The sequence below is a fragment of the Amyelois transitella genome, chromosome 3 (assembly GCF_032362555.1).
Source record: "Amyelois transitella isolate CPQ chromosome 3, ilAmyTran1.1, whole genome shotgun sequence".
Lineage (NCBI taxonomy): Eukaryota > Metazoa > Arthropoda > Insecta > Lepidoptera > Pyralidae > Amyelois > Amyelois transitella.
Genome location: NC_083506.1, coordinates 11,107,745 through 11,120,194, shown reverse-complemented (window position 1 = coordinate 11,120,194; position 12,450 = coordinate 11,107,745). Strand labels below are relative to the sequence as shown.

Here is a 12,450-nt window from a genome sequence, read left to right as displayed (position 1 = left end):
TACGCAGGGTATTTTGTTTATCTGTTCCTTTGTTCGAGCATCACGTAAAAATGAATTATGCTTGAGCTTAATCACCTGGGTGAATTAAGTCAACCAAACGGTGGACTTGTAAATAAGGGAAAAGAGGCTTAAAAGCGCATATCAAGACTGAAGTACCAGGGTAGCAGAAATTGAAAGGAAGTATTATATATGAGATGGTATTGGATAGTTTTAAGGTGAGTATTCGAATATGTATGAGATGGTTTTGGGATTTTTTTAGTGTCGTCCAACCCAACTGATTACTTATTTGGGTTGGATTCTTCTTAGTCAAAAGTACCAGGCTAACATAAAGTGCTTGGTAAATTCGAAATTATTCCATGATACCTTCTTTTCAAAATCTACCCTAAAACCATCTCATATACTACCTTTCAATTTGTGCTACCCTGGTACTTCAGTCATATACGTATATGACTATATATATAAAGCACCAAACTTGCATTTTTAAATAAACAATCATTATCTTTCAAATACGACCTAAATTGGATCCTAAAATTTAACGCAGTAGATTCTTCGAGCATCTATTTCTCTTCCTATAATTTTAACAATAAAAAAACTAGTCAAATAGAAAGATGATTTACATTTGATGTTTTTTTTTATTTTACCAATCACTAGACTTAATTTAAGTTTCAAATGATAATAACATTAACGTTTGTAGATACCTACCTCAAGAACCAATTTTCGTATTAGTGGGACGAACGGGAATCGTATAAAATATCCTTCTTGGTGGGACGAACGGGAATGACCCACCAAAAAAGTTCGTTTCTCATCATACCCTGGCCGGGATTCGATTTCGGGACGCACTGTGTTACTGCGCTATCTGCGCATTTATCTTTATCCCTTACAAGGGAGACAGTTTGAAGGGCCACGTTTGGTTTAAGAGTAACCATAAAAGAAAACCGCGCCGTTTTCAGGTTTATAAACTTAGGATGATTCTTTAAGGCGATGGGCAGGCAACCAGTCACTATTTAAATATCAACTCTTATCATTCTAAACAGCTGAACGTGGCCTGTGAATCGTTTCAAGGCTGTTTGCACTGTCTACTCCGCGAGGCATATAGACGTGATGATATGAAATGACGTACCCATGTATGTAAATGACGAAGGGTGCAAAAAATTAAACGCTTTTATTGATTCAGTTATGTCTTTTATTATAACATTTCAGCTTTAAGGATGTAAAATCATAAAATATTCTGCATTATAAATATATTTCTAACTAAGAATTTTGATTTTTGAATAAAAAAATTGATGAATATTGTTTTAAAATAATTCAAACTAAAATTAATGAGCTAAAACTTATGATTCAAGATTTTGGAGCTGCAAGCTTGCACAATTTAATTTAAATACAAATAAATTCAAAAAGAGAGCATAAATTTTAATAATGAGCATTATGTTTACGATAACATGACACGTCCCTTTTATTAATTAGGTATTACTTTTTAAAGTATCTAATACATAATATTTAGTATAGAATAGATAGTGTTGCCACTTTATTGAGCCTTATCCATATTTGACATCCATGCAGTGTTATTTTTAAAGTCAACTGTTAGTTGGAGCGTCATGTTATTATATATAACTCATCTAAAAATTACAATTAAAAGGCGCAATTTAATTCTTAACTCATAAAATATACTTGGCTGTATCGCCACTGAATTGTTACAATATGTATTGTTTCGCTTATAGGTATAAAAAAAGAATCACAAAATCACTCAACACATTAGCAGCAACAAATGACTAGTCTACGTTCCCTAAACGTGATCAGAAAAATAAAAATCATAGTTTTTATTTCAATGGCCAGGCCTAACATGATATACATATATTAGAAATAACACGTATATATCTTTCAATAAAGCTAGCGTTAAACTCATAGCCTCAAACATATAGCATTCACTAATTTAGTTAGGGATTCTACGGGAGATCATTTACCAATCGTATGTTTAATTCATGATTTGTGATGATTTGCGATGCTTATGCGATAAAATTATCATAAACTAAAAATATACTAAATAATAAAATCTTTAAATTTCAATCATGGTTATTCATTTCATAATGCTACGAAATAAAAATTATAATACTCGACGTTCTATATTCTTGTAAAATACTTCATACCCGTAGTAAAGGAATGTATTAAAATAGGTATGTGAAATCCTAATCACATTTGATCAAATGATCTATGAAATATTAAATATTTTAATAAAAATCTTGGATTAAAATGATTTCTAAATATACACGCAATAAAATTGATTTCATTGTAAGAATACAGTTTCTTCTCGAATACATAAATAACTGTATGCAAATTGTATAATACTTGTGCGAATAATTTGGCAAAAGGCATTGGCTTAAAAACTTTAAATTCTAAATTATATGCACGGTCATAATGACTGGCTTAAAATATTTGTATATACTTGAACTATATAATTCAATCGATTACTATGAACAAAAAATATTCTAGACAACTGATCATACTTACATATAAAATTGTAAAAAAAACATGTTACCTAAACTAACAAAAAAAGACTCAGCCTTAATTCAGGGAAAGATCGTTATACTTTCACTACATCAAATGAAAATAACTAGGCCACAAATCAAAAATTAATTATTATATGATTTGTCTTTTAAAAGACTTATCTACTACATGCATTATATATATTCATTCAACTTTTGGTTATACAACTTATTATCTGTATGAAGGCCATTGTTGTGATCTAGCAGTATACTTGTGAACGTGATTACATCAGGATAATATCTTTAGAGCTAAGGTTACTTATCCTATGCGCTATGGTTAATACTAGTAATAGTTAATACAATTTAGGCCATAAATGGTCCAGTCTACTGATTAAAATTGATATTGTTGAATTGTTTTAGTCTTTTGTTACGATCAGTATTATTCCAGCTAAGTTATGTAAACACAATGTAATACTTAAAATTATATAATATTATGGAGAAGAAAGTTGTCGAGAAAGCAGCAAATTTTTGTTTCAAAATCGAATACATATTGATTTGAGTAAATATTGAAAAAAAAACTCTTAAGAGTTTATAATAAATTAAAACTTTTAAGTATTACAATGCATTCAATGGTGTTAAGAATAGAAAAAAATATTTCATTGTATTGTTTCTAATAATGCTAACAAACTAATGTCATAGATAGCTCATAATAAAAATGTTGTCTTTTTGGTCCTAACATCACTATTTACGTACACTGGATCATTATTATAAATGGGACGGTAGGCAAACTACTACTTGAGCTTATCACGATGTCTTTATTATGAGGGCGACTTATACAGATTAAAAATGTCTTTCTAGGTTAAGACATAGAGAGTTAGTTAAGAAAACTAGCTAGATGTGACTGTGCTAATATATTATAAAATTAGTTTGTCCGTTATAATATTCTTAAACGGATAACATTCTGAACAGTATATTCATGAACGTTAACCAGACATGTCTACTCTCTAAAACTTAGAGAGAAAAGGTAATATGACTTGTCAAAGTTCTTGAATAACCCACCAGGATTTCGATTGGAAATAATTTTTAAATAGTCAATAAGTTAAAGACTTTTAAAACCAGATACTACCGAAAATTGCTCATTTTAAATTGCTCAGTATCTATTATCCAACCTATAGTTTAACATCTACGCATCGAAAAACGCCTTCCAAATGCATTTAGATTAGTCCAATTAGAACGTTTACTTTTCGACCAATCACGATGTCACCTCCAGGCTCGGCGGGCACGCTGCATGCTGTCACGTGGTGAAAAAACAAATTTATCTCTTGGCGATAAAACAGTATTGTTTCGTGTCGATAAAACAGTTTTATCTCGTGGCGATGAAACCTGCGTGTCTCGCGTAGTCACGTGACTAATGCGAGGTATCCGTGACGGCGGTGACGTCACGCTCGCGCCCGCCGCTGATTGTCACCTGGTGGTTCGCAGCACATAACATCGGACACGGCCATCGCTATTGGAAAATGTAGAATAAGTTAGGATCTCTTTGGTGAAATCATGACGACTATATGACTCTGGCTAAAGGCACAGTCATGATCTGAAAATACGGACTTTACGTCTTAGATTTTCTTCTCTATTGTTATATATGTGTGACCATTCGTGTTACATGAACAAAAAAATAATCAAACATCAAATTAAAGGTGATGTTCCGTTATGAGACACATACATAGTCGATGACGTTATGAGACACATATAAAACGAACCATGTAGTCTTATAAATAATAAACAAGGACAATAAATATGTAACGATAGGTTATATACAAATTCGCAACAGCATTATAAATCTAAAATAAGTTTCTAAACGACAATGAAAGCTACACAGGTTAGTGATTACTACAGTGAAATATTAGTGTTACTCGAAGGCAAAAGAAGGTTATGGTAAAAACAACTTTACAGCGTTGCTTTAAGGATCAAAATAGCGAAGCACGCTTGTCCGTTGTGTGAAGCGACGGCGACAATGCCTGTAAGCTGAAACCGCACCACCAATGTCATGAAAGTAAATAAAATTAATTTAATATGATATAATACAAAGGTGTTCCTAATTGTCTTATTTAAAGCTTAGCTTGTTTTTTAAATTTTAGTTAGGCGCGAAGTTATGAATGTTGATTAAAATTTAATACCTATTTTTTTTTCAACTTCTTTATAAGTTGTCACATGTAAAACAAGATAATAACATGTAAAAGAGTTGTATCGATATGAAATAAGCGCAAAATACGAAATGATTTTCGGCAAGTAAGGTGTCATTATTTTCTGCAAGCAAAATATTACAAAATTTTTTTCAGCAATTAATACCAAAATACCAGTGTCAGAAAGTTTAAGATGAATAAAATGTTTACAAAGTGTTTAATAGAAATGCCAACACCAATATCGTTAAACGATTTCGGATCAATTTATTCCTAGGATAATTAATTGGATGATGGATTTGATGGATTATGTATCAAGCGTTATAGAAGATGTGCTTCTGTGAGGCGATTGTGGCAAAATGCTTAGCAGAATTGGGAGTTGATTGCTATTCTGATTTCCTATTATAAACCGTATTGTGTGCGTAATAAAGTCCGTAAAATACTGTACCTTTTATTCAGCTGCATTCATGATCACATTATAAAAATTTTGGCTTAGTGTTCCGTTTTCACCATATGGATACGTGGTCTTATGATGAGATCAGATCATAAGAAGTGGTATAACTTGAGTTTCTCAATATCTCTCTCTCTCTCTCTTTCATCATACATTCAGTCAGAAAAGTATCGGGAATGGATTATTTATTTATGGTTCCAAATTCAAATTTTTATTTTTTTTGTTGTTGTTAGATTGGCACAACTGTTTTCCATTTTGGCGCGGAGTTTGAGTTGCATCTGTTGTTTACATTAAATACAGTGCTATTTTTAGTTATATCATATCTAGTGTGTATTGCTAATTTCATAATGGATAAAAACATCGAACAAAGAGTTTGTCTTAAATTTTGCATTGCCAATGGAATATCGTGTTCGGAGTCACTGAAAATGTTACAGAAGGCTTACGGTGAATCGACTTTATCAAAAACTCGTGCTTATGAGTGGTACAAAGCGTTCAAAAGCGGTCGAGATGTGATGGAAGATTTGCCTCGCTCTGGTAGGCCATCAACGTCTGCAACTGAAGTTAACATCGCAAAAGTGAAGGAAATAGTGACTGAAAATCCTCATTCAACTTTGAGAGAGATAGCCACCGAACTTTCTATATCTCACGAGTCGATCCGTACCATTTTAACTAATAATTTGGGTATGAAACATGTTGCCGCTCGGCTAGTCCCAAAAGACCTGAATTTTTTTCAAAAACTCAATCGCATGAGAGTCGCTGAGGACATGCTAGAACGAGTCAATTCCGACCCAACATTCATGAAACGCATTGTTACTGGTGACGAGACGTGGGTTTACGAGTTTGACATGCAAACTAGTCAACAAGCTTCGGAGTGGCGCCTTCCAACTGAACCGAAACCGAAAAAACCACGCCAAAGTCGTTCAAAAGTCAAAGTCATGTTGACTGTTTTCTTTGACTATCGCGGTGTTGTGCACTCGGAATTCTTGCCAGAAGGTCAAACGGTAAATAAGGAATATTATTTGAGTGTTATGCGGCGTTTAAGAGAGCAAATCCGACGAAAAAGGCCAGATTTGTGGAAAGAAAATTCTTGGATTTTGCACCATGATAATGCACCTTCGCACAAGGCCATCATTGTGAACGAATTTTTAACCAAACACTCAACAAATACCATCGAGCAACCACCATATTCACCAGATATGGCTCCAGCCGACTTATTTCTTTTTCCTAAACTCAAATTACCACTTCGTGGCACCCGTTTTCAATCGGTAGAAGACATAAAAGAGAATTCGCGGCGAGAACTGACCTCAATTCCGGAAACAGCGTTTAAAAAATGTTTTGATGATTGGATTATTCGTTGGCGTAAGTGTATCGTTTCTAAAGGAGCATATTTTGAAGGTGATAAAATAAATTTGGATGAATAACAAACAGTTTGTGTATTATTGATCTTTTCCCGCTACTTTCTTGACAGAGTAGTATATACTCATCATATGTACTTCGGGGATTGTGTCTTCAATTTCTAGCCCGCTGTTTTATGACAAAAATTCCACTTTATTTAAAGAAATTTATGGAATCTCAAGCTTAATCCATGTCCTCACATCCAAGACGAGTTTTCAGATGAAGTCAAATTATGTCAGCAATTGTAAGCTCTAAACCTTGTGAATCGATTTTTCTATACTTTCATTTACAAACGGCCATTAATTACTATAATAGACTTTATTACACAAACAATAAGGTTACAATAAGTTCTCCCTAACCTGTGTTCGCTCACTGGTCGCGTACGAGCCGCCACGCGCGCACGTCACCGCCGCTGCAACACATGGCACGTCACACACCCAGACACATACATTATGCGTTACAAACAAAAATGTTTCGCCAAACGAACTTATACATCCATCGAACAAACAAAAATGATTAGAATGAATGTTTGTTTCCTATAAAAACAAGGGTTTAGGGGAGTTTTCAATTCACGAGCAGCATCATTCTTAACCGCCTTAGTTGATCTATTTAGCGTTCTCTTCTTAGGCGCCGTAGTAAATCAGCTTAAAAGAGGCAAGGGAATCTTCCAATAGTGAGATATTACTTCTCCTTTGGCATCTATAAAACCTGCCCGAATAACCTTTCAAGTAGACCTTCCTTTTATTGTAAAAGTATAACCTAACATTACTCACTTCCCAGCTGTGTACAAGGTCATCCTCCTCGGATCGGGGTGGGGCCTCAGTGCGTGAGCGGCATCGGTCATAGGCGCCGTGGCCAACGCCCTTAACCCAGAGTTCCACACTCGCAGGGCTCCGTCTCGGCCGCAGGAGGCGATGGCGGGTGCGGTAGGATCTGTGCTGACGCCGATTGGACACACGCCTGTCACCCAGCCTTTGTGTGCGTTCATCGCCGTCTGGAAACATACATATAGTCACAGTCTGTTCCATACGGGGTAGATTTTGCCAAGAGTCTCGAGAAGACTAAAAAGCCATGTTCCGCTGCATATCCTGATAAGATTGAAATTCAAATAGTGACAGGTTTATTAGCCCAGCGTTCAAATTACAATGCCAAGTTTTTAAATTTGGAAACATCAAGGCAATATAATGGATCCTTTTGAAATATACGACCTCTGGTAGATTGATTATTGAATCTTTATGTCGAATTAAGTAAACACTTTAAATGAAATGTACTCGTATTAATGTTTTTAAGTCTATAGTTGTCCAAAAGTACTTGTAACCATTGCGATAAAATTGCTCTAAAATAATATTTGTCTAGTAAAATACTATCAGCATCTTCCTGACTTACTATTGATAATGTAGAATGTATTTATTTATACATACATGAGTGAGCGTGTTGTCAGACAAACTCCATCGCTTGATGCTGGTGTCACGAGAGGCGCTGTACAGCACGTCACCACACAATGCTAGGGCTTGGACACCGTCATAGTGAGGGGGCTCCAGTAGACGTCTTCCACTAGGTTCACATCCTCCTACAAACAAAAAGCACACTACTGTTTATTTCTAAACAATATTTTTTCACAAATAGGGTTTTAACATCTAATAGAAAACGTTAATGAAATTGCCATATGGCAACAGAAAATCTACTTTCGAAAAAAATTATACACAATTACAAGATTTTTCAAAATTTTATTCGTTACAATCAATGTGGTGCCGTGACCCCGTCATACTTCATCTGTTTACTGTCCTGTTCCTAGCTATTTTCATACCTGTATCTAAGGTCTGCAAGTCCAGGGTCCTCACGTAGTGGTCCTTGGACCCAGTGACTACCATGTCTGAGTCTCCAGTTCGGCCCAATGCCAGACACATCACCGCAGCGGCGTGACCAGACCATACTTTGCAGACACATTCTAACCTGTTAAACATTAAGGTATCAATACACATACATACATATAGTCACGTCTATATCTGCGGGTAGACAGAGCCGACAATCTTGAAAAGACAACACACAGTTACAGTTACGATTAATAATACAAAATACGAAAATTTCAAGGTATATGTGTGGATGTGTGTTTATTAATCTTTCACGCAAAATCTGCTGTATTTTAATGAAATTTGGTACACGGCTACAATAGAACCTGCAATAACGTAATGAGTCATTTTTATTTCGAACTCCACGGGAGCGAAGCCCGGGGGTGCAGCTAATTGTATTATATTTACATGCGGAGGTCCCACAGCCGCAGCTTGTCCCCGGCGGCGGTGTAGAGGCGGTGCGGCGCGGCGTGCGCCAGCGCCGACACCGCCACCTCGCCGCCCGCGCCGCGCGCCGCCGGGCACGCGCCCGTCGCGCCGGACGACCTGCACAAACATTGTTACATGCATACATACATACATATAGCCACGTCTGTATCGCTTGCGTGGTCTTGAAAGACAAAAGGCCACGTTCAGCTGTATGGCTTCACAATGGAATAGAGATTCAAATAGTGACAGGTTGCTAGTGCTAGCCCAGCGCCTACAAAAAAATCCTAAGTTTTGTTGATATATCATTGAAAAGAAGCTAGCTTGACGGAAGATCTTACCTATGGCGGCGGTCGAGCTCAAAACATCGCTAGACATGGAAGGGAAACTGTAACATCTCTGACTCACCATAGAGAAGTGAGCGGCGCTCTCTCTGATCCAGAGTGTCCAACAGTTTATGGCGACATCTCTACGTCACACGTCTTCAGCCGTTCACAGCGAAGTATGCTACACCATCGCGCAAGCAAAATTTCAACGGGTTGGAACTACAGACACCTAGCCTGTTAGATGACCTTCCCCTGGTGGTGGTCGAGGCCGATACTACTAATGGTGTGTCTGTGACTCACCATAGAGTAGTGAGAGGCGCTCTGGTCCTGGTGTCGAACAGTCTGACCGCCGCCCCGGCCGCCGCCAGCAGCAGCCCGTCCTCTCCGACACACAGCGCGCTCACCGCCCCGCCGCACCAGCCGCGCCTAACCTCGCGACCGGCTGATAGGTCCCAGCCGCGGATTGTACGGTCTGATGAGATAAACGATATATTAACACGCTTTTAAAATTACAAGTAATTACATACTTACAAGGTGAGTTGACTTTGTAAGAAATAAATACGCAGAAGAAATGGACAACACAAAAAGATAAATGCAAATAAAAAAAACAGCAATTTCAGTACAGCAACTCGCCAGTATTCTCGCGAAAGAGATGCAAAAAATCGAGAATGCCATCGATTCTTTGCTCGACTCGAATATGTTATAATTACCGACTCCGCCGCTATAGAGCAAGTTATTGGTGGCAGCCAATGACAGCGCCGCCCCTGCATGCCCCTCTGCTACATGGGTGCACTGCAGCCATACGCCGCTGCCGCAGCCTGCGCGCTGTGAAGTAAAATTAATTGTTAGTATTCCATCTCTTTCCCCATGGATGTCGTAAAATGCGACTAAGGGATAGGCTATAACTTGGGATTTTTTTTGGGCGACGGACTAAGTAGCCAATAACTAGACTAGGCAGTAAAAAAGATAAACAAGATATATGGTCTTTTTTTTTAATTACCTAAAAATCCAAAGCGCTTGGCCTCAATCTGCCTGTAGGGAAGTAATACAAAGTGTAAGGTGTTACTCGAAAGTTCAAATAATGCGATTATTCCCAGTAGTCTCCTAAAGTATAGTATATATAGTCGATATAGTGACAATATAGGTATACAGTAGTAAGACTGTGATTGACTTGTGATACGAGATACTAACTCAACGATACTATATTTCATAATAAATACTTATATAGATATACATCTAAGACCCAGCTTAATCAATCTAAAAAAAAATATAATTAATAAATAAACTTGGAACTATGTTTTTGGAGCTAAATAGCAGAACGCTTAAATTACCTTAGCCGCCATTTCCTTGACAGTGCCCTGGGGTGAGTTATCGTGGCCAGCGCCGGCCAGCCGGAGGAACACGTCGTCGTCGCGGGCCCGGCGCGCCGCCCCCGGGGACGCGGGCGGAGTCCCCGCCACCACGCCGGTCATACTCGCCTCTCTGAAGCATAGGATTCAGACTGTATATGTGTGGGAAACTAGAAGGTGTGCATTTATAATACCGAGTTGAGCTTAAAAAGTTTCCCGGTAGTTTTTTAAAAGAAAAAACGGATGGAAACTCTGTGAGACTCTGTGAGAGGTTTGGAACCCTTCATGTACTCCCTACGTGTAGTGTATGGTTCGTCCACCTCGTAGTTTCCAAATGGGCAGAAAACTCTTAAAAAAGATGATTAAAATACGATAGAAGCTAGTGACATGCATGTTTATGGCTTTCAATAAGAATAAAAGCTGAGAACGACCCCATTAATGCGCAAGAATAAAAGAAGAGAATGGAGTCAATTATATGGTATGGTCGCACCCTTGATAATTATCCTAAAACGTCACTGGTAGGGTTAAAAATTTAAAACGTTTTGTAAGATAAGAAATGATGAATCTAAATAAATTACTTGAAACAGATTGTCTCACTGAGCCTTTCTGTCTTGCAAAATATGTATTTGATGTAGACGTGTTGTTGATAATAAATTTTAGTCCTAATTTAAGACTGCATCGAAAATCAAGCGGCAAGCAGTTATACTACTGTGGATATTGACGTTATAAAAGTGCATATAAAATAAATAAATAACTATAAAACCTCCACCGTGATTATGAAGGCTGCAGTTATGTACAGTACAATACAGTACAACAATTGGACAAAACGCCACTACGACATCACGGAAAAATATTAGTACCTTATACGTACACTTGAATTTGCATTGAAATCTCAGTGTTATGTATGTATAAGTTTCTTAGGTGGATGTTCTATTTAAGACTAACATGTTTATTGTAATATAATGTTTAAAAAATCCCTCGCAATAAACAGGACATACAAAATACAGCGAGGGGTAGTTAGTGTTAGGTAGTAGTAGTGTTTAGTATGTAATGTATAGGTACATTACATACAAACATAAAATCAAGCCTTTGTCCCGGAGGGGTAGGCAGAGTACTACATCTCTCATTTGCCACGATCTCTGCACACTTATTTCGCTTCATCCACATTACGTTAGTAGTAACTTCATTAAATATATGATATGAGAGGGATAGTTACTGCGAGTAAACTTTGTTTAATGAGCTGTTTATATGGTTTGTGACAAGCAAAACAAAGTGTGGTGGTACAAAAAAGAAATAAAAATATACTTACTGGAAAAATGGACATCAATTATGTATAGCGACGTGCACTTCAATTTTCTATCTACGCTGCTACGTGTTTTAAATTATAACTAAACAATGTTAATAGATCATTACGATTTTAATCTTTCAACGTTGTTTAGTGAATAAAAAAAGAACTAGGAAATTAAAAATCTGATCGAGAATAAACTTAAAAAGATAGTAAATATTATAAATATTTTATAGAAATAAACTTTTTCTTTTATCTGAGGTGAGCTCATCGCGACCTGTATCATGATATAGATGAGGGTACACGGACTGTTTAAACTATGTTTGTTGCGAGTTTGAATGGCATATTCAAATAAAAAAATGGGATACATGTCATCAGAACGTTGAATTTCAACTACAAAGATCTTTATCTTACATAGTACAATCTTGTACAAAAGCGGATGCACTGGCGAGCATGCATGCACTACAAAGCTGATTAAATACTTGTTCAATACTAAATATTGATGCATACTACATTTCCGCGTTTGTACTGTCATGCAAAAACGTCCATAATCGTCATAGCATAATAAAAGTTTATATATTTTACAAGGTGTTTTGTTGTTCTTTAGTACAAATATTTCAATATAAAGGTGTTAATTTAAAAAGAATTGCACTATGAAATTTTCTTAGAATACTTGCACATAACATGTTCCTTTACATATAAAATAGTGAT

At 36.6% G+C, this 12,450-nt stretch overlaps 1 protein-coding gene across 2 annotated transcripts in view; it reads right to left on the bottom strand.

The window, feature by feature from the left end:
* Window positions 1–1,216: 1,216 nt before the first annotated feature.
* The window catches only part of LOC106129812 (kinesin-like protein KIF21A), a 68,149-nt gene continuing 56,915 nt past the window's right edge, over window positions 1,217–12,450 (bottom strand). The window contains exons 24-32 of one of the 2 annotated variants that reach the window (XM_013328491.2): window positions 10,437–10,587; window positions 9,816–9,930; window positions 9,406–9,577; window positions 8,762–8,899; window positions 8,311–8,456; window positions 7,925–8,073; window positions 7,277–7,497; window positions 6,863–6,915; window positions 1,217–3,987 (exon numbers count right to left, since the gene is read on the bottom strand). In XM_013328491.2, the coding sequence (XP_013183945.2) occupies window positions 6,873–6,915; window positions 7,277–7,497; window positions 7,925–8,073; window positions 8,311–8,456; window positions 8,762–8,899; window positions 9,406–9,577; window positions 9,816–9,930; window positions 10,437–10,587 (1,135 nt within the window). In that variant the 3' untranslated portion in view covers window positions 1,217–3,987; window positions 6,863–6,872. The remainder of the gene's footprint in view (window positions 3,988–6,862; window positions 6,916–7,276; window positions 7,498–7,924; window positions 8,074–8,310; window positions 8,457–8,761; window positions 8,900–9,405; window positions 9,578–9,815; window positions 9,931–10,436; window positions 10,588–12,450) is intronic. The other variant, XM_013328490.2, reaches the window with a different exon arrangement.